Source organism: Lissotriton helveticus, chromosome 3_1, assembly GCF_964261635.1.
Source record: "Lissotriton helveticus chromosome 3_1, aLisHel1.1, whole genome shotgun sequence".
Classification (NCBI taxonomy): Eukaryota; Metazoa; Chordata; class Amphibia; order Caudata; family Salamandridae; genus Lissotriton; species Lissotriton helveticus.
In genome coordinates, this window is record NC_136061.1 from 502,715,733 (window position 1) to 502,738,706 (window position 22,974).

Genomic DNA, 22,974 nt, shown 5'->3' on the forward strand with positions numbered 1-22,974 from the left:
CTGCTTTCAGTTTTACGCAAATATGCAGAGCAGTTGTAGCCACAGATGCAGTTCAGTCCCCACTGAGGCTTCTGCTGGTCATCATGGCCTCCAGCTAAGTCAGTCAGTTTTTGTTCTTCAGACAATAGCAGGAAGGAGTGCAGGTCTGGGAAGCGCTCACAAACGAGGGGACAGCTTTCACACTTGCCAAACCGCTTGCTTTTGTTGGTACAAAAGGCAGGACATGCCAAAGAACCAGTCATGGGTGTAGTTTGCGGAGTTTTGCTTGGCAAAACACCGCAAAATTACAAAAAATCTCTGCGGTTCCGTGAGTGGCGGAGTGCAATGCAAACTGCAGTTTGTGCTGGTATTCCTGCAGCTCAGGTAGAAATTCTACCCAAGCGGCAGCTCCCGCTCGCGAACTTACCGATCGCAAGCTGGGAAAAAACTCTGCTGCACATCGCGAAGCATAGGTTTCTGCACTTCGCGAGGTCCAGAGTGCAGAAAACTCTGCGAACGGAGCAAAGTTCACTGCCCAGGCCTTCCAGGAGCACCCTGCACTTTATAGACCACGTGATCTCCTGTCCTTCACACGCACTGATTTCATGAACTACCAAAACCCTAGGACTAAGTTGGGGTTCTGCAGTTCTATTCCTTTTTGTACAAAGTACCCAGAATGTGAAATGATGGGTTCCTCTGTGTAAATAGGATAACATTGCACAGCTCCTCCTTCTATACACTGAAGGTCTGCACACTTGCAAAACGGATAAAATGTATAACCGGATACAGCTACGCGGCCACTAGCCCAGGAGGCATCGGGGTAAACGCCTGTCCTGCTAAAGTTGCCATCCTTGTAAGAACTTACTATCCTTGAGGACCGTAGTGCTGCTCGCTACGGAACGCACTATTAGCGTGTCCCTCCAGAACTGGGCCGACCTCCAGGTCACAGTACTTTACAGTGGCTAGCTACAGTGGGTCTCTGTGCACACGCATAGTAGTCCTGCGTGCTGAGACCAAAACAAAATGCAAAACGGGGCAAAGTTGCATGTGAGTCTACACGGACGGAGGCTTATAGTTTCAAAGCATACACTTAACATGCCAGCCCCAACAGACTCTTAGACACTTTGCTGTGAGTGTTGCCGGACGCATACTTTGCAGAAAACCACTGTGGTCCTTGGTCTGCGGCTCCACATTGGTTCTTTGTGGGGTCGATGGGCTGATGTCGCGAGTCGCAATGGTTTGAATTACATTTATTTTTGTAAATGTGGACTGGCATACTGTACTCTTGGAGTGCTTTCAAAGTACACATAAACGTGAGTAGGGCTTAAAGGGAATAAGTAGCTCTGTTGCTGAGGTTCTTACTATTAAATCTGTCAAGTCCCAAAACCATTTCACCATTACATTTGATCACTTAAAATTGTCTTAAACCCGATTTATATTGGTTTCTTTTTAGATGGCCTTCAAGAAAAGTTTCGGGTCATCCGCAGATAGACTTAACATGCTTTAAAAAAAAAAACAAAAAAAAAAAAACCTACATTTTCTTTTCTAGTGGATGTTGCCACGATCTGGAAGCACATTTAGAGCTCGGTCTGTGACTCGTAGTATAAGGCTTGCTTAAGGTATAGGACAAAAGAATTACAAAATTAATCCTGGGGGAAACTGTTCAGGGCTTTTAGGCGGAAAGATCCTAGGGCCTTTTGGCTGGAGGCCAATAATACTAACGCTCTAAGCATTAACTTACACTGTCCGAACTACCATTAGCCCAGAAGCTTAGGTCAACCATTTAAAAAATACTATATGGATACAGTGCGTCTAATCAATATGTTGAAGGCGATCCCGCCTTCCCCTCCCGAATCCGAAATTCACCACTGGTGAGGCCACTGAGGCAATTAATGAGCCCTTGCCACAAGGCCCCCGGATCTGATGGTGTACCAATGGATTTGAATTAAGCCTCACCTGAATTATGGGCCTCTCGCCAACTAGTGTGCAGACGCAATGATTTTTCATACTTTGGGGTTGGGTGCAGGATGATTTGGTCAAACGCATTGAGAAAAAAGTTGCTACGAGAGTGTCTCTCGGGTCTTACATATGACTCTAGTTTCTGAGGATACTCCGACATAAGCTCCCTTTAGGGTAAGTAAAACTGTGTGCTTAGGCGGATTCTGGGAGCCCCGCTTATTTAAATTTATTACACCAAGATCTGGGAAGGTAATATGCAGAGGACATTATCAAGTTGATTCTCCCTGCTTCTGTGGTGCTCGATTTGGGCAAATCCACTTGCATCACTTAATAGGGATATCATTGAGGATTGCCTTTTGTGTGAGCCCTGAAAAACCCTTGGTTCAAGTATGTTAAGACAGAACTGGTGAAGCTGGGAAGGTCAAACTTTTTTACTAACTTAAGTTCCTTAACTAAAACTGAATTTACCTGGGTTAAAGCTGCTTTAAAGTCTAGGATGAAAGCCAGTAGGGAGGAATAAGAATTAAGAACCAACTTTTGGGGAGTATTTGGACTTGCAAAGTTTGTTAACCCTGGAACCATATTTGGCATGGATCAATGGGTCCTGGGGTAGACCATTAACCAGGTTTAGGTTAGGATTTGTGAGGTGTCTCCTTAGGTTTCCCCTTGGTCAATTTGATGCAGCTAAAGTTTTTTCTTGCCCCTATGACCAATCCTCTCCTAAGCCTGTTGCACATTACCCGTTTCTGTCAATTTTACCTTGTTTTTACCAAATGGTTTTACATTTCTCTTAAGTCCCAGGGTATCAGAAGTTCAAGACTACCTTTTGGTCTACCTACAGCAATTCAAACTCCCATCTAACTGAATCAGCAATTTGTTCCTTTCTGAAATTTGCCCTCGATAGAAGTAAATCATTGTTTTAATAGGATCGAACAATTCAAGAGTTGATGCTTTTGATTTGGTGTAAAATATTTTCAGTTGATGATCTCTAACAAATTGTGACATGGTTGAGTATGTGGCTTCATTGATGGGTTGCTTACTATAACTTTTCTGTTATTCGGTTTTAAGAAAATTTTCTGTATCTAGCACCTAGGCTAGAGAGATAGAAATAGATATGCTTGTCTTATTGGAATGGTGGTGCTATCTTAGTGTGGATTGGTCTTTTCCACCATAACCATGATGTGTGCGACTTTGTGCATTGTTTTTATGATCTGGATTTGCAACTGTTTTGTGTTTCATTTTGTGCCTTAATTGGCAACTTCTTGTACCCGAAATAAAGTGATTTTTGAATTTGAATTGACTCATCTCATAAGTTGTGCCGGGGGGTAACTATTGTAGAGGAGGCCTCGGTCCATGCTAGACTTCCTGGATAACCACAACAATACTCTTCCATGTAGCACGTGAGAAGGGGATCCCTTTATATAGTCTTGAAAATCTTGCATGGTTTTGGCTCTTCTGGTCCTACATTGGACACCCCTGACTTACACTAACCACGAAGACTGCAAAAAGCTGCATCAGCACTCTTGCATGATGAGGAGAGAAGTGCTTGGATAGAAAACAGCTGTCTCTTGAGTGTTTTATATTTCTGTAAACCGTAGACTTGTGGTTTAGGAATGACCAATGTATTGCAGTTGACGTGTGTATGCATACCCAGAATTAAAGTAATTTCTGCAATTTCTGTTGTGATGTAAATGTTGAGTGAGTGTTTGACTTAGACTGTGCTTGACATATTACATCTAACCGATTTTTCCTAGCTTGTGTTGATGAGCATTTAAAAGGACTGACAGCTCTTGAACTGAAGTCCTTTATTTATTCACAGGCCAGGTACGGTGCAGGCAGCCGCTTTGCGAGCTTCTACACTCTACCCTGCTAATGTCATCCTTGAGCTGGAGGGAGCGCCCTCTGCTGGGGTGTAACAGGTAATTCACCCTCCATGCTTGAGCCTTCTGCATTGCTACTTGACCCAGTAACGTTTTCTGTTGCTCCTCTATAGCGTGGAAGAATATTAGTGGAACTGTTGCCTTTAGATTGTGGTGTGACAAACGGCTGTTCTCCAACATGTTAAGGTTCCGTTCATGTTTCCTCATACTTTTAGATGAGGTTTTCCTCGTATTACTACTTCTCATACTTTCTTCTAACCACCCTGCTACGGATTTATCGTTCCCATTTTGCTAGCACTTTTTAAAGATTTTTTTTTTATCAACATTGTAAGTTTGCCCTCCCATTAATTTGAGCCCTTGACCCTAGGGGGCATTCCTCTGCAACATGTGGTGAATGCTTTTATTACGTTTTTGTCACAAGGGAAAGTCTGCTGAATGGCCCACTAGTATTTGTTTCAATCGATGACCTTATTTTTTTCATAAAAAGCAGCTAAATCCATTTTCCTCTGACATAGTCGAAACCCAAATGTTCTTTTGTAGCCGTTTTCCTGTTCAGCCGTGAAATGGAATCCGATCACCAAATGCCTTTTAATGCTGCACATGAAGTGTTAATGCTAGTCTACAAGGCTTTTCCCTTCCAAGCAAATATTTTCAAAGAGCTTGTTAGTAAGAAGGGGCATAGTGGAAACAAATGGTCGAGGTTTTTCACCCGTTTGACTTGACAAATATATTAGAAGTGTGTACGGTATTTACCTAATCTAAAATAAGGGAATCTATATTAATCCCATCCCTCCATTTTAAAGCTATCACAGTACCCTCTGAAGAGAGCCAAATAAACTGTTTTATCAGTAGATTAACAATCTTGTTCAGGTCTGGACTACAGTTGGCTTGATCTGTCTACCAGTTAATATTTTTTTATTCGAATAGGTTTACATCTGTATATAGATGGGTTTTTGGTTAGGTCTCTTAATCTGATTTTTTTGTTTGTTTGTTTCTTTCAAGTGTCATTCACACTTTGCTCTCACCCACCACAACATAGTGCCTGTTTCATCAATGTCTTCCTCTGCCACTACTGCATTTTCCCAGATCACATGTTCACAGCTGCATGAATATGACAATCTTTTTTTGTTGTAAACACATGCATGCAGTCTCTAGATTGCAGCATTTTTCTTTTTAATTCTTAAACGTATGTTATTGTGTACGCTTGCAAAATAAAAAATCAAACATTTGCAGTAGGTCTTGGCACTGAAACGGTAGGCTTTTTAAATTTTTTTGCAAGATGGCGACCATGAAGGCATGCGCATCTATGACATCATGATAGATTTGTAAAAACATTACAAATGTGGGCTTCCATGCATGCCAAACCTCCACTGTCTTGATTAATTTGCGATATTTGAACAAACCTATTGAAAGATGGCTGCCGGGGATGCGCATAATTCCTCAGCACCATCTTTGCATGGGTTAAACCCATTTCTTTATAACAGCCACACATACATGCACACTCACTGGTGGCTGTTCTGAAATGGGAGGGGGGAGGTTGGTGGCATGGGAAAATAAGTGGTTAGATGGGAGAGCATTGGTGGTGGAGGCATATTTTAAAAAACAATCCTGATGGTGAGTCAGGAGAAATAATGGTTGAACTTGGGAGGGGAAGCAAAACCGAGCCAGGGAGGTGGGGGTTGGGCAAAGTTGAGGGCGAAGTAAAACACACTGGAGAGAGCAAGTGAAGACGTGCACTTTCATGTAGTGCATATTCAAGAGAGGATATTTCCCTGCATTCAAGCAACATCAGTAGTAGGATACAAATCAACCAATCAAAACACTAAAACCTAAATGGTCCTGGGTGGGACAGATGCAAGAATACACAGGAAAGTCATCTAATTGTGAGGCGACAACTGAGACGAATCCATTCAATCATAAGCAAGACACTGACCCCAAGCCTGGCCTATTTATATACCAATAGGCCTGCTTGCACAGCTTAAGCCATCTGTAGCCAAGACATTCAAATGGCATTCTTCTGAACTATTTATTTTGCTGGTTTCTGTGTTGGAAAAAAGGTAGCCCCAATAGATTTAATTTTAACCTTTTAATGAATATCAACTGTTTGGTCATAGGACTCTCACAGATGGAAATTTACATTAAAAAGTGAGCATGCATGCACCTTATTAACCCCTTCGCTGATGGGACTTTCCCTGGTGCTAAGCATTTTTTTGGCTATTTGGGGTAGTTCGGTCTTAGGCCCCTGTAACTTGTTGACCACAAAGTATCTACGCCAAATTTGCGTCCTTTTCTTCCAACATCATGGGGATTTTATAGGTACCCTGGGTTTGTTGATTCCCCTGGAGGGAACCCAGAAATTAGCCAAAATGCAGCTACATTTTTTAGGGGGGGAAAATTGGGTAAAAAAGGGCTATAGATGAAAGCGTCTGTTTCCCCCTCCCCCCCCCTTGCCGCAAATGGTATCAACAAAGGGTTTGTTGTGCTGCAATCGCAATCTTCCCAGCTTTCAGACTTTTGTCAGAAAACCAAACTCTTTTTCAGTTTTTGCATTTTACTGGAACATAGCCTATTTTTGTGCTTTCAACCTCCTTCCAGTTAATGGTAACCATGGATATGAAAGCAATGACGGATCCTGGAAAGCTATATATTTCTGAAAAGTAGACACTTATGAATTCAGCAAGGGGTAATTTATGTAGATCCTTCAAGGTTTTTTTTTATAGAAACTAACAGTTGAAAATAGGAAAAAATGAGTTGAACAAACAGCTGTGTGTGCCAACTTTTTTCACCTGTAACTTCTAAGTATGAAAGATTTTTGAAAGCAATATACTCTTACATCTTCTGGACCCTTCTGGTTGTGGGGTTATATAGGACATTTTACTCTGGAGAATGAAGGGAACGATGTGTGGTTGGACATTTGTGCCGCCACAGTGATCCCACGCCAAAATATGAGGAAAATTAGATTTAGCTGGAAGAAAAAAAAAATTGATTACGAGGGATTCTGGATGTTGGGGGGCCATGCAAGCCATACTACTTTGGACTCCCCCGGGTGTCTAGTGTTCAGAAATGTGTGGGTTTGGTAGGATTGCCTATATGGCTGCTGAGCCCGCAGAAAAAAACCCAGGTGACCCCTCACCCCGCCCCCCCCCCCCCCTTGCAAAATCAGGTCATTTTGTGATAGGTAATTTTGAAGTCTCCTCAATACATTTTGGGCCCTTGTCTGTCTTGGGTACTTCGCCCACCTACTTGAGTGTTTGGAACACTGGGTGGCAGGAAATTTGTGTCAGCCCAGTGATCCCACAACTTTACCACACAGAAATTTGAGAGAATAGTGATTCATTTTGTTTCAGCTAAATTTGAGGTATGCAGGGGTCTATTTTTCAGAAATGTGTGGGTTTGGTAGGTTTCCCTAGATGGCCGCTGAGCCCGGGGCCAAAATTTCAGGTGACAACCCCCGCCCACCCCTGGCAAAACCAGGTTGTTTCAAAATAGAAAACTTTGATGTTTCCAAAATACATTATGGGCCCTTCCCTGCCGTGGGTACTTGGCCCACCCACTCAAGTGAGGTACCATTTGTATCGGGAGACTTGGGGAAATGCTGGATGGTAGGAAATCTGTTTCTTTCTGAAGCATGACAATTATGGCACAGTAATACAAGGAATAATGTGACAGTCACATTTTGAGATTTGCAGGACATTGTGGGTAAGAATTTGTTGAGATCCATGAGAGAGACATCACTATGTGCTCCCCTGGGTGTTTAGTTTACATGAATATCTAGAGTTGGTAGGTTTATCTTGGATTCAATGTACACCTAGTTAGAGAGACAGAAAATACAAATATTACTGCACAACCATCGTTTCCTCAAGCACACACAATGGTTGGATTTGGCACAAGGGTGAGGGATGGTTCAGTGTTTAAAATTTTATTAACCAGAGATTTCACAAACATGGAATGCACTGTTAACAATTGAAAGGACAAGAAACTAAACCATCGACTCACAGCTTGTGTGTTGTAAAGCTGCAAAAAGGCATCAAACTCTTTACAGGCCATTCATACACCTTTCATTCGTGTGACACATACAAAACCATTCACACCGCCAGCCGTGGGTCCATCACAATACAACACTCGCATCATCAGACCATGCCATTCAAGGGCCCTGCACTTTCACATGCCTGACATAGCAAACACACCAGCTGATGGATTGCATGGACCGGCGTTTGGCTACCAGTGTGTGTAGTAGCCAGCAGCAAGTCACTACTCGCACCGCCAGCCAAGTGCCAGTGCACGCGCACGTCAGCCAAGTGCCAGCCTGCACACACCGCCATCACATTAAGGTTTTTTTTGTACAAAAAAAGAACACAAATTGTAAATACACATCTACTAAAACAAAATCTGAAACTAAATACATTGCACTAATGCCAACCTTGAAACTGGACCAAAATATTTAAACAGTACAGACCAGGCAGTTCACTTTGCGACGCATGGATGCTTCCAAAAATTCTTTTGCAAGTGGTACATTCTAAAGCAAGCAGGCACACATAGCGCATAGTTAGACACTCTGGCAGTATGTACGAGTCTCCTTCCATGTACCTCTTCGCCAACACACTCTACATCTCCTACTGGAAATATCTTTTGAGGGCGTGGGAGGAATGTGATCAGGAAAGTGGCGATCTTTCAATCTAGCCACATCTTCCACCACTCCAACTCTAGGAACACTTGCCTGTTCCACTACAACAAAGCTGCCTATTACGGACTTCTGAAACTTCACAAAAGTCATTTTTGACATAGGACAACAATCCTTAAATACAACAAGCATTAAACGTTGCCAAGTGGAAAAAATGGATAGCCAACTTATTATACCAAGTGTAAGCCTTATAAATCAGTGTAAGGTTCCAACCTCTGATCTACTCTATCAACACCACCCCTGTGCCTATTCTAGTAATAAATACACACAGGTTTGCGCACTTCAGCAACCTGACCCCAAACAGTCACATGTTTAGTGCTTTCGTCATGGATGGTAGTCAGCATGTAGACATCTCTCCTGTCTGAAAATGTCACAGCTACAAGTTCCTCGCACTGCACTGTCCACGCACAAGCTTTTGACAAACAAGTTATTTTGGGAAACCTTTATAGTTAGAGCAGATTGTTCCAGAAGCAACAGTGTCCACTTTGGCCAACTCCCTGAACAACTGCACACCAGTGTAGATGTTATCTACATATAAATGGTGACCTTTGTTAAAAAGTACTCTACCAAGTTCCCACACAATTTTCTCCGTCACAAAAGTGGACGGACAACCGAGGGAGGGGAATGGGGGGGAGGGGAAGGGAAGGGTCAATCCTGAAATCCCTACCGGTGTACTGAAATTATATCCAGTTTTACTCTGTCGCACAGCATATACGTCTTATTTCCATAGCGTTCCCTCTTGCAGGGAAATGAAGCTCATTTAGAGTAAATAGTACAAAAAAAGTCTCTTACCAAACACCTGCAAAAACACAAACTGCAGAACCACCAGTAACGAAACCGCAACCTGGAACATCAGTCTAAAGAGAAAGCCTTTAACTAGAATACAAAGGAAAAATAACTTATTACAATTCAGAAGAAATAAAACAATTAAAACACTGTCACTACTTAAATGGTCAATCTGCCAAATGGGCCTTCAAATAGAGCCGAGAAAAATGGGGGGTGATCTTGCCCAAGCTATCTGGTGGTTTTCTGGCAGACCGACCTTTCCCCAGGTGGGGCAGAAAACAGCAGGCAGAAATTTGTACCTTGCAATAGAATTAGATCTGTGGTGCCTAGTAGTTTTCTGCACCCCCTCCCGCCTGGGGACAAAGGCCAGAAAAACAGGCATGTCTGACCCCATGGCGGGGCAAAAAATACATAAACCTAATTTAAGCCCCTTAGAAAAGGGGCCGCTCCCATCTGTAATAAAAAAAATTACCCTGGTGCCTAATGGGCTTTTCTGCCTCTTCTGGGGGGAGAAAGGCCATAAATATGGGTCGATCTGCCCCCATCGGGGACCGAAAACATCAATTCTTTTTCTATATCACCTTTGTAACCGGCCCTTGCCTAAGGGTTCACTTCCCTACAACTTAAAAAAAAAACTGTGGTGCCTAGTTTGGTTTTCTGCCCCACCTAGGGGAAGAAAGGCCAATAAAACAGGCCGATCTGCCCCCGGGGGGGCAGAATAAACATTTAAAAAATGTGTGCCCCCTTACTGGTTTTCCACTACCAACTTGTGTGCGTACTGCTTCCTAAATCAAAAAATGTGTTTTCAATGGAAAGTGTATCCGAGCCATACCTACTCAGTGACTTCCACTGTGTAATGCATTTCACCTCTGGATAATCGTTCCTTCTAGTCTTTTTCAGAGTTAATAATAATAATAATAATGGAACTAATAGCGTGCAGCGGGATAACCGAGGTCTTCATTACTAGTCCCTGCGATTTCTAGCTCTTTTTTAGGGTGAAGCCTACCAGACAGCCTGGCTGTCTGGTTTGCTAACAACCTCTTCGGGGACATTCAGAAAGTTCCCCTGGTAATGCATTCTGCTTTTTGCATACCTTAAGTTTGAGGTTTTACACTCGCATTTTCTAGTTTTCTATTTGCTGACTTTATTTGTTTTAGGCTGTCCAGGTTCAGCTTGACCTTCCAAGGTGCAAAGCTTTTCAACACTACCTCTCTATGCATTCTTCCACGAATGCTTCTTTCTGTAACCATGCCTGTAAATCTTATCTTCTCATCTTTGCAGGGCTGTCAGTGATAGAAGTCAAATTCCTGGCTCGGTCTTCCAAGGGAGCTTTGTGTTTACTTTACTTTGCTTTCTCGGGCTTCAAAGTGAGAGGATTTTTGTGACAATCTTGCTGGATACTGGGGGTAGAGTAAAGGATTTTTCTTTCTAGCACACATTTAAATGAACTGAAAGTATTTCAAAATGTCAGATTTAGCAATGCACAGATGAAGCACGTTTTTTTATTTTGGAGCGTTGGAAACAAATACTTTAATATGATCAAACAGACAATACACTTGGTGGTGCCATTTCCACACATTTGTGTGCTGCATAGTTTTATTAGTAAAACTGTCTGCCATTATAGACATTTTCAATTGGAATGACCATTACATTTGCAGTGTGCTACCACCCCATGCATACTCTGCTCTATTTCACTCCACTCTGCACCACTCAAATGTACACCATGCCACTGCACTACATCTCGCTCTGCTCTACTCCACGTCACTTGACTCTAGTCTGGTCTACTCTGCAGCACTCTGTTATACCAATGCACTGTATGCCACTCTGTCACTCGACTGTACACCACTCTAGGCCACTCCACTCTGCACAAATCAACTGTACACAACTACACTCTATGCCAATACAAAATGCCAATGCACTCTACTTTGTACCACTCCAGTCTACACCCCTGCTCTCTATGCCAATCCACTGTATGCCATTCTAATCTACTCTGCACCACTTGATGCCATTATTTTACACCACCCTATGGCAATCTACCCTACCTTGTACCACTCTACACCACTTTGTTCTACTCTGTGCCACTACACTCTGTGCCACCACACAGTCGCTGCTCTCTTCGCTGACGCACTCTACTCTGTACTCTTCGTCACTGCTGTCTATGCCAATGCACTCTGCAACACTGTACTCTATGCCAATGCACTCTTCAACTGCACTCTAGTACGCTCCACTCTACACTGCTGCACTTTGCAGACCTCAATTCTGTGCCACTGCACTCTACGGAACTATACTATAGTCTTCACCACTCAATGCTACTCTTGTGCTCCACTCTGCCATTGCAGTCCGACACTCTACATCGCTGGACTCCATGCTGCTTTAATCTATGCTTCTGTTCACTGCTCCTGTCTGCACCACTACACTCAATGCCACAGCTCTCTACTATGCAGCACTCTAATCTTTGCCACTGCATTCTACAACGCTGCATTGTACGCAACAGAATTCTATGCTGCTGCACTCTACTCAGCAACAGTCTGCTATACACCACTCCACTATATGGGACTCCACTCTATGCCATTCTATTACACAACTCTATACCACTCCACTCTAACTCTACTCGTTGCTATTCCATGACACTCCACACCACTCTTCCCTACGCCACTGTTAGCCAGGCTGAACTGCAGCTACGTTGGTGTACAAACTGGCTAAAACACATTAGCAAAGCCAATCGCTCTTGCATACATGAGCCCCATTGTCTTTGTCAATGCTTGTTCTCTTTGCATTCATGTTTTCAATTGTCTTTTGAAATTTTCATTTTTCTATCGTAAGATGGAATTCTTCTGATGTCTGAGGGAATGGGATTCCATAATTTTATGGAAGTTATGGAAAATACGTTTTCAGTTGTTTTTTGCGTAGCTGTTTCTAGAAGTATGTCCAAGCCCCTCAGGTGGTATATGCCACCAGAGGTCCTCTGCTTCAGAGTAGGTGTTTGACCTATCATTCTGTCGGTGGCTTCTCCAAACTTTTTGGCTGCTTACCTCTTCTCTTCTTGTTTTATTTTTTTTATTTTTTGCTGGCTTTTTGTTAGCCATAGGATTCTGAGCACATTACCACTGCTGACCAGTACCAAAGCGCATGTGCTTCTCCCCTTAACACAATAAAATGTAGAAGTCCCTTGTAAAGTGGTACATCATATACCTAGGGCCTGTCACCTAAATGTTAGGAGTGGGTTGCAGCACAGATTGGTCCACCCACACAAGTGGCCTTCCAGTGCAGGGCTTGTGTGTGCAGTTTACTGCCACTTCAACATGGCCTTTAAAACCTTTGGCCAAGCTTTAAACCCCAATAATAATAATAATATTAACACTACTACTACCAGCATTTGTACAGCGTGCAGCTACCTCAGGGGAGGTGTCCTGGTGCTGGGGCCGTCTGGAAGATTAAGCAAGCTATTGCCCAGAGTCTACTCTGCCGCCTGGGGATTGAAACCGTAAGCACCCCCGCCCAGGCTCCCTGTTACGGAGTCCGCCACCCTGGCTGCTGCACCACATCTCTTCCCCTAAGGTAGGCCCTGGGTTAGCGATAGGGCAGGGTGATTTGTAACTAAAAGGTAGGACATGTACTGTCAAGTTTTGCATGTCCTGGTAGTGACAAACTCCTTCATTTGTTTTTCAATATTGTGAGGCCTACTCCTTTCATAGGCAATCATTGGGAATTCCTTAATGCACTGAAAAGCTGTAATTCCTCATCCGAATGGAGTAGCTGCATCATGTTTTTGTAATAGTAATGATAGATCATAGTTTTATTTTATTTCTAAGTTGGCATTTTAATAAGATAACAAACATTACAAAAAGGCAGTTTCGTACAGTCTATCATTGTCCATCCATGTGCATACCATCATGTTGCACTTATAACAAATTAAGTGTACTGCTCCACCTGTATGGAAAACCCAAAAATAAATCCTTATGATAAGCAATTATACAATATACAGCAGAGGTCATAAAAAGGTTACAAAATAGATTCCAATAGGCCTGAGGAAAAATCAGTCAGGACAGGACCCACTAATTCTACTTGTATTAAAGCTGAACTAGTGTATGGTACACCTCATATTACAATGCTCCATCCCCCTGGGGCCGTCAGACTCACACCTACAAATCTCCAGGATCCCCTGTAGATCCCTCCCCCCCCCATACTGTCCAGTGCGGGTCTGTTTGACATGGGCCTTTTGGTAGGTCCACCCCTGAACTTTTTGCTTTTAAATGTGACCTGATGTTAGTAGTTTTTGGCTTCTGCGCACTTTAACACTGTGTCCCAGTGTAAAGTTCGTGCGCAATGTAGGTGCGTGTGGTGAGATGATGAATGAATGAATGATGTAGGTCTTATCATGCGCAAACTTAGCCCAATGGGCGTCAAGGCGCCTAAAAACAAATAGTGCAGCTAGCGACTCAATCCAGCAATCCATCATTGATAAGCTTTGGTGAAGTACCACGTCTTCAGGGCTTTTTTGAACAGCTCAATTGAGGGAAGTGATTTAACCTCAGTTGGGAGAGAGTTCCAAAGCTTAGGGGCCACCACAGAAAAGGCTCTTGCTCCCCATGTGGCTAGCCGTATACGCGGCACTACCAATTGGGAAAGACCAGCAGATCGTAAGGATCTAGTTGGAATATAATGAGAGAGCAGAGACCCGAGTGAATCATCCGGACCTGCCTTAAGCGCTCTGTATGTAAGACATAAAATCTTAAAAGAGACTCTATACTGAACAGGGAGCCAGTGAAGGTCTCTCCTGGCAGTCGTGGCAGAGGATGCCAAGGGAAGGGCCAACACAAAGCGTGCTGCCGCATTCTGCACTATTTGCAGTCGATGAATGAGACCCTTGTTGGACTCCGCATACAAGGAATTGCAATAATCAAGCCTTGAGCCAACAAGAGCGACTGCAATCTGCTTGCGGGCCTGGAGAGAGAGAGAGAGAGATAGTGACGGATCCTATTCAGGATCCTAATCACACCCCAGCAGGTGGCCACCATCCTATTCACTTGGAGCTTCATGGAGAGTGAGATGTCAAAAACCACACCGAGATTTCTGGCTGATTGGGAGGGAGTGGGGCAGGTGCCAAGAGACAGAGGCCACCATTCACTCGACCAAGCATCTTGGTCCTTCCCAAAAACCAAGACCTCTGTCTTATCGCCATTTAGCTTTAGGGAGTTGATGATCATCCAGTCAGCTACATGCTGCATGCATGACCTAAAGCTAATGGCAGATAGACGATCAGAGGAATGGGCCAGAGACACCATGATCTGGGTGTCATCGGCGTAGGATACCACCTCCATCCCCTGCGATCTTACTAGTCTAGCAAGGGGGGCCACGTAGATATTAAACAGGGTCGGGCTAAGAGCCAACCCCTGTGGCACCCCACATTGCAACGACTTAGCAGGGGAAAGGAAGTCTCCAAGCTTTACTCTCTGTTCTCTACCAGTGAGAAAAGAGTTAAGAAGATTCAGAGCCGGCCCAGAGACCCCTGCCTCCCTAAGCCGAGATGTTAAAATGGCGGGAGACAGGGTATCGAACGCGGCTGTGAGATCTAATAGGACAAGTATGGTAGTTTGGCCTCTGTCCACTTTCCGGCGGATGTTATCTGCAACAACAGTGAGAGCGGATTCAGTACTATGACATTTCCTGAATCCGTGCTGAGTGGAATCCAGGTACTCACTGGTCTCCAGAAAAGTGGAGAGATGTAGATTAAGGTATGCCTCCAGTATTTTCGCAGGCGCCGGGAGCAGGGAGATGGGCCTAAAGTTTTTAAGAGTGCCAGGGTCAAGAGAGGGTTTCTTTAAAAGAGGCCTCACAATCTCCTTTTTCCAGACAGATGGAAAAGAACCCTGAATGATGGCACTATTCATGACTTCCAACAAAGGCGGGAGAATACTGTTCCTGCACTCCTTCAGAGTTTTTAGTGGCAGGGGATCCGTTGGAGCGGAGGATTTAGTCCTATCCAGTAGGAGATTCAGTCCTTCCAGAGACAGTAAAGGAAATTGTCCCAATTGTTTGGAAGGACCTTCGCCCCCGGAATCTAGGTTGGAAATGACGGAAGGGATATCCCTGTCCAAGGAACGTCTTTGTACTTCCAAGGCAATATGGATGTCCAGAATTTTGTTGTGAAAGAAGTCAGAGATGTTGTTGCAAAGGTCCTGAGAGCTGACCACAGGGTCAGGGAGTTGAAGAGAGCATAGTGAGTCAGCAATTTTGAATAGTTCCCTTGATGAAGTTAGGGAACCTGTAAGATTGGTAAAATACTCTTGCTTCTCCAATATAACTCTCTGTTTATAGTCTCGTAAATCAGACTTAAGGGTCTCTTGGTCTTTCGGATCCCAGAACTTCCTCCATCTTCTCTCACTGCTCCTGCAACCCTGCCTTAAAAGTCTGTCGTTCAGAGAACCAGGGCGTGCCCTCCGACAGGAATGCACGGGGATAAGTGTCCATGGTATTTCCTGGTGTGTGAGGAGTGCAGGGGCGAGGCTTGTGCCAAGCTACCAAGGGGGTGAGCAGGGGTTATCTTTGGCATGTAATTCTCTTGCCCTGACTGAGTGGTGGTCTCTGCCTGGCTTTGGCGCAAGCCTTAGCCAACCAGAGATCCCATTTCTAACAGGGCCTACTCCACGGAAGGCCCCCAAATGTCCCTAGGCCTGGATGCTGATGCCATCAATTCCCAGAATGTAGTTAATTGCATGAGTCCAAATATGACATCCTAGATCCACTTTTTTATGGAAGGTACTCCCCTCCTACCCCAGTGCATGGCTACCCTGCGCTTAGCATAAAGGAGCATTGCGTGTAGTTTGTGAAATTCCACTGGCGTGTCTCTAACATAATAACCCCAGTAAGGGGTTTGGGTCAAGTATCTTGCTGATAATGTTGTGGATTGTGGTGAATGTCAGACCAAAGCAACGACAACTCTGGACAACTCAACACCATGTGCAGAAACGTAGCTGGGGCCATACCACACCTCCAGCAACTGTCATCCTCCTTGTTCCCCATGCGGTGTAGTTGAGAGGGAGTCCTATAGAATCTGTGGAGATACTTGAAATGGATCAAACTCAACCTGTAGTCGAAGTGGATAGGGCAATGATAAATCATATTTAATGGTAAAGTTGGATTCAACATTACTGTTTTAGAAATTCCACTTTTAGAAAGTGCTCTTCCTGCTGTGTGCCTGTAGTCTGTCTCCAATACACGTCTGGTCTGGGTGGGTTATAGCTAGCCTTTGTGTATTACCTTTAGACCGCTACAAACACAGGAATACTAGGTGAGTGCTTTCTGATGGCTCTTCCTGGGCAGGAGCAGACACACCTGAATAGGCAGTGTCCAGTTTCCAAAATAAAGGGCTGATTACCCTTACTGATTGTCTGGAGCCAGGGCTGGGAAGAAATGCCCTGTGTGCACTTCAAAGACCTTTCTTTGAAGTAACTCCCACTTCAGAGGCACAACTGGGTAGAGGTACTGGGTCTCTGAGCCTACCAAGACAGTACCATACTGGACCTGTGAAGGACTCTGCCAGGAGTAAAGACTGAAGTGCTACAAGGATTGCCACTCAATTGACTGCTGCTCTGGAAGAACTGATTTTCTGTGCTGCCCTGCTGCTTGCGGAGTACAAGGACTGGACCTATCTCTCTTGAACCCAAAGTGACTCAAAGGGCCTGCTTGCTCCCTGGTCTCGGGCCTTCAAAGACTTCCTTCAACCTTACAACAGCACCTGGACTCTGCCATCTAAACTCTTCTCTGCCGAGTGATGTCAAACCAGTCCTGGGCCCATGAAAGGTGATTTCTGCTATGCTGATCTATCAAAATCTGTGCATTCATGACTTTGTTCTGATCAGAACCTCCCACCCACCCTTCAAGGTTGCTGCTCGACGACATGGACTTGACAAACTGTGCAGCTCGGCGACGACTGACTGCAACTTAAACGGTGCATTGTAATGTGGTTCTTTGACAAATCCTGCATTGACCGCATAGATCAGAACTGACTCATCGCCGGCTTCCATGCGATCTACAATCTCCTTCTCTGCTCCACGCATCGAGCCTTCAATGACTCCACTTCCTCCCTCCAATATGCTTTTTCAGCAGCACCGGCATGAGTCGTGTAGCCAGCATGCCCTCCATTGCGCTCAACTTTGGGATTACCCTTGTTTAGCATGATCCGATGTCCTCTGTTGGCGCTTTATGACTCTACACGCTATAACTTGATTTAATCTTTAAAAATTCATAACTCTGGTTCTACTTATTGTATTTGTTGATTTGGTCTTGTGTTAAAAATAAAACTATTTTTCTCACCTGGTGTGGAGTCTTTGTGGTGTTTTCACTGTTACTGTGTGAAGTGTTGCAGAAATACTTTACACGTTGCCTCTTAAGTTAAGCCTGACTGCTCTCCGCTAAGTTACCAGAGCACAGGATAATTTAGGAGTTTTGTGACTTACCCTGACTAGAATTGTGGTTCCTGCTTGGATAGGGTGCTTACCTAGAATGGAGAACATATGGTCAAATTGTTTGGCACAAATGGCAAGTCATGTGGCTGCATGTTGGGCTGCTATGAGAGGAGCCAGCTGTTTTTTGGAAATTGCCACTAGACAATTTCCTTTAGTAAAGCATTGCCGTAGTCAAACTCTACACAACTAAGACCTGTGCGGCTTGTTTGAAGTCAGAGATGGGTATGAACAGTTTAATGCCTTGGAGCAGTTTGCTGAAATTTAAGATTGTTAATGTGATGTTGTGGAATTAGTTGCTTATCCAGTTTGAAATCCATGGGCAAAGCGTAGTGTACAGTAAGATTGCTTTGAAAAGGTTTGTGTCAGGCTTAAATGAAGTATTCCATGATTCTAAACCAAGCCACTGCGATAGGAAATTCACAACCGACATTTAATGAGCTCGGTTATAGTCATGCCCATCATGATGGGTGCCTGGAAGCTTTCAGTGAGCTAAACACTCGCAACTGAGCCCTTGTGATCTGCAAGTAACACAAAATTGATTCTTGGTATGGCCAACTCAGCCTTCTATTTTTCAGAGATGAGTAAATTGAGTACCATTTAAATTTAGTAAGGGTGACACTTATTTTAGAACACATGGAAAGGGCAGGCGGCAGTATGAAGAGGTATGACACGGTTATCTGTTGCCTTAAGTGTTATGAAACTTATTCTTCCATAATGCAGTGAATCCTCCTCATATTGAAACTGTTAGAGGATAATTGTAGTGTTCTTGGAGTTCCTAACCTCAATCTCTAGGCCATGGTACTTAAAGCAGTTTCAATGTCAAACGTTAGTCCACAACCTCTTCAGGATAAATTTGAAAAGATTTGTTGAGTGTCTTGGATTAACAGGAAAATGCAGCTGTGGTGGGAAGCTGCCTATGTGCTGAAATATTGAGACGGTGGTTGAATTGTAGCTTTGTCTGTCCTCTTACAGTAAACCCACTTTTTAAGTCTAGATTACAGTCCAAATCTGCTCTCCATCATTGGATGCTGGCAAAGAAGTTATGAGTGCTCAGTGCTGCAGCTGTTAGGTTAGGCATAGTTCAGCTGATCTTTTAAAGTGTTGCTACCCTATTTCCACCCGGACTGCTAACACCGCTTGCTTAGGGAGTTGCAGTGACTTTTTTTCACTTTCCTTTAAAACTTTTAAAACTGTCTTTAAATAGGTTAGACCTTACAGTGCAAATGTGCTTGTGCTCTCTCCCCTTGACATAACATTGGCTTAACCCCAATTGGCATATTTAATTTGCCTAGTGCTCCCTACTAACATGCACTACATGTGCCCACGGCCTGTAAATTAAATGCAACTAGTGGGCCTGCAGGACTCACTGTGTCACCTACTTATGTAGCCTCCGAACCATGGCTCAGGCCTGCCATTGCAGACAATGCATGTGCTGTTTTACACTGCCACTACGACATCGCAAGAGAACCCTCTTGCGAGGCCTAAACCATACCCTTTTATACGTAGGAGTCCACTCTTAAGTTAGGCCCTGTCTTACCCACAAGGCAGAGTGTAATGTACTTAAAAGGCAGAACATGTTTTAAGTTTTACATTCCTTGTTCGTGAAACTCCTGATTTCATTTTTCACTACTGCAAGGCCTATCTCTCCCATAGGATAATGTTTTGATTACTTTATTATGTCTCTTGTGTAATTTCCAATTGCAAAGAGACTTTTCAAGTTTGGTGTCACTGGGCTTCACGATTTTAGACTGCAACCTATGGTGATGGTGGATTTTAAATTGCAGGTTAGGAAATGCCACATTTAAAAAGAAAATTGACATTTACTTACTAGCCATTTTGGTGCCTGTTCAGTCGGGGTTGGGTGACAGCTGGACTTTATGTATTCCCTATAGACAGCCCCACATAAATGAAGCTGAGGTGTCTTTAAGGTCCTTCCCGGGAGATGAGGGAGGTGCTGGCCACAACCTCCCCCACGTGAAAAGGCTGTGTCCTGTTCACAAACAAAGGGCTAAATAACCCCTGTAATGAGTCTGGGGACAGGGCAGGACAGGAAGACCTCTGTTCCTATCAGAGGTTTCTTTGAAGGCCCCCCCCCCCCCCCCCACACCTCAAAGGCACAACTGGGTATAAGTGCTGGATCGCTTGCATCATGACTTCAGTACTCTTCTGGACCTGTGTCAAGTTTCACAAGAAGAACTGCTGTGCTGCTGAAAGGGCTGCCACTCTGTTGGACTGCTGCTTTGCTGGACTCTTGCTCTGCTGTTCTCATGCCTGGGTAGGAAAGTCTGGACCTGTATCGCGTGTACCCACAGTGTTGCCAATGATTTGATGGCTTGCCTCCTGTTTGAAGTCTGAGACCTCAGACTTCAACTCATCCTGCTACAGCACCTGGACTTTGCTTGTGGCAAATATTGCCCTGCCGAGGGCTGCCAACCTAGTCCTGATCCCTTGGAAGTGGGTATTAAGTGCTACTTCAGTCAAAACCCATGCATAGTTATCGGAACTGGCCATCTTTGCCTTTGTAAGTCGAAATGAGTGCATCCTCGTCACTGCGTGGAGCGGGCACTGCATCGTCTTCGGAACCAGCGCAGTGCCTTTGGAATTGACGCATTGGCTACTGTGTGAAAAGCAGCCATGCATCGCATTTGGAACCAGTGCCTCACACTTGGAACTGACGCATCACTGCAGTTGCTTTGAGAAAATTGGCACATCCCATCCACTGCATGGCTTGATACAACGCATAAACCTCTGCTGCATTTCGCCTCCTTGTCTAATGCAACACAGATCAAGGTACTTTGTGTTCAGCGGGCCCAAGTGGGTCTCTGTATCCAGCCCTTAGTCAATCACGGTCAGCCTAAGCCTTTGACTTTGCCCCAGTCCAACGCAACAGATAACCCGTTTAAGCACTTATTTTTTCTTAAGCGCTATTTTACATTTATTCTTTAAAAATTCATATCTTGACTTCTACTTGCTGTATATTTGTTATTGTAGTCTTGTATAAAAAAAAATTTTTTCCTTGTCTAACATGGTTTGTCGTCTTTTTGTGGTGTTTTCACTGTATGTTTGAAGTGTTGCAAAAATACTTTACACGTTGGCTCTTAGGTTAAGCCTGCCTGCTCTGTGCCAAGCTACCTGAGGGTGAGCATAGGAGAATTTAGGGTGTGCTGTGACTTACCCTGGCTAGGAATGTGGTTCCTACATTGACAGGATGCTTACCTCTGCCAACCAGAAACCCAATTTTACATAATGGTTGTCTGAGTGATTTACACGTTTGGTCAAAAATGATGCAGTTGTGTAGTAGAATGTGACTCAATTAATTTTTGCTGAATGAGTACATTAATAAAGACAAGATACAGTGGTCTTGAATATAACATAAAAGAATGTTTTCTTGAGAGCATTTAGGATTCATTAATGGCATTAAATGCCAGAGACCAAAGAATTTTTGCAAAAATATCATGATATTTTCATTATGTAAATGAAAACCCATGTAGATCAATTTTGATGTGTACGATTACTTTGCAATGGAGATGAATATTTATTCGTCTAACTTGTGTTTTTTAGTGATTATCTCATGAACGTTTGTGGACTCCAAGAGATCCAATCACAAAATATGTTGGCCAGTTAGAGTATGACCTGATCCAGAAAACTGTCCCTGCACTTTATTTTCAAACCGTTTGTGAATAAATATCAAGATGGGCAAGCAGATAAGAACTCAGGGTACAAGGTGCTCGTGTATCAGATGTGAATGCCCATTGGTGTGTAAATTGCCATCCCTTATGTGACCCAAATGCTTATTAAACATGGAGTGACTTAGCCTTAAAGAATTTTGTAAAGTGCACACCCTGAAGCCACATGTTTTAAGGTGATCTCATGTGTAAAATTAATTATAACTAGGCACGGTGAAATTGTCTGGGATCACACTGTTTGGTCGAGTGGCAAATCCGAGATCATTCCAAGGCTTTGTTTTCACATTGTGCAGTTTAGCCACTAGATGACACTTGTTCTTTCCCGTTTTCCATCAAAAGTCAATGTTTGTCTTCATAGCATGAGTAGCAGGCTGAAGCCACAATAAAAACGTGTTTTGGCCTCGAGGCCAGCTAACTGAGCCAGGCATTGGGCTTGATCTTTCGGTGGCTCCCCCACCTTTTCAGATGAGAAATACATTTTTTAAAGTTTTCTCTTGGTTTGTCACTTTCTCTAATATGTGTTCTCAAACTTCAGGTTTTGCATGGTGTACTCTGAAGTTCCAAACTTCAGTGAGTTTAACCCAGATTATGTAACTAATTCCCGGCAAGGCAAAACTGTAAGTAACATTGTATGCATATCTCTTTTGGTCTGATTGAAGAGTTGCCTAAGTACTTAAGCGCGACTGTTTTAAGTGGCTAGTTATCAAGAAGAGCTTGGTCAACTACTGTAGTATTTAGTCTCTAGCGGTATGGTTGAGCAGCATGCCTTCTGCTTATCGTGTTTAAATGGGTGATGTTGAGTGTGCTTAATGACCAGAAATGTATGGCCTCTACACAGATGAGTGGCTTTGCTTGTTTCATGGTTCGGATGCTTACCAATCACTAAGTGAAAGCAGCTTTAAATGTGCACTAACACGTTATTTTGACACTTGAGTATCTAAGCCATTTTATTTAACCAGAAACTAGATGGAATGTGAACATCAGCGCTTAACTGCTGAAATGTGTAGGATCCCAAAGTTGTCTTTTTCTTTAATAGCTTGCTGCCGAATGCGGAGGTTGCAGACTACCAAGGCTGCCTAGAAAGGTTTGCTTTGTGCAGGTCTGTGGTTTTGAGTTATGCCTATTCCCAAACCTCCGCGCCCCCCCCCCCCCCCCCCGCACCAAGCATGATCTCTTCACCTTAAGTGTAGTTAAGTAAAATAAGGTCAGCAGCATTTCTCACGTTTCTGGAAGGGGCACTCCTTGGTTCTTTTTATACTATTTCTTGTCATAGCGCATTAGTGAGCGGTCACAGGGTCTTTCTCCTATTGTCCTTTTCTACACCTCCGAATAGCCCCTTCTCATCCTGAACTTGGCTTTTCTAATTCTAGATGGATCAGTCGCACAGCCAATTTGCTCACTTCCTTGGCTATAAATCCCCCTCATAGGAGCGCAGGTGGAGGTCTGGCAGCGGATCCAGTCCAAGCTTTAAATTCTTCTTGGCCTCAAGGTCTTAGTCTCTCTTCTCTAGCTTTATATTGGTCTTCTAACAACTT

General features: G+C 43.8%; 1 protein-coding gene across 3 annotated transcripts in view; it reads left to right on the forward strand.

Annotated features, from left to right (window-relative positions):
* Nucleotides 1-22,974, forward strand: part of NABP1 (nucleic acid binding protein 1) — a 40,739-nt gene that overhangs the window by 11,999 nt on the left and 5,766 nt on the right. For 2 of the 3 annotated variants that reach the window (XM_078680407.1, XM_078680408.1), the window contains one exon: nucleotides 21,975-22,056. In XM_078680407.1, the coding sequence (XP_078536533.1) occupies nucleotides 21,975-22,056 (82 nt within the window). Of the gene's footprint in view, nucleotides 1-21,974; nucleotides 22,057-22,475; nucleotides 22,539-22,974 lie in introns of all 3 variants that reach the window. The other variant, XM_078680406.1, reaches the window with a different exon arrangement.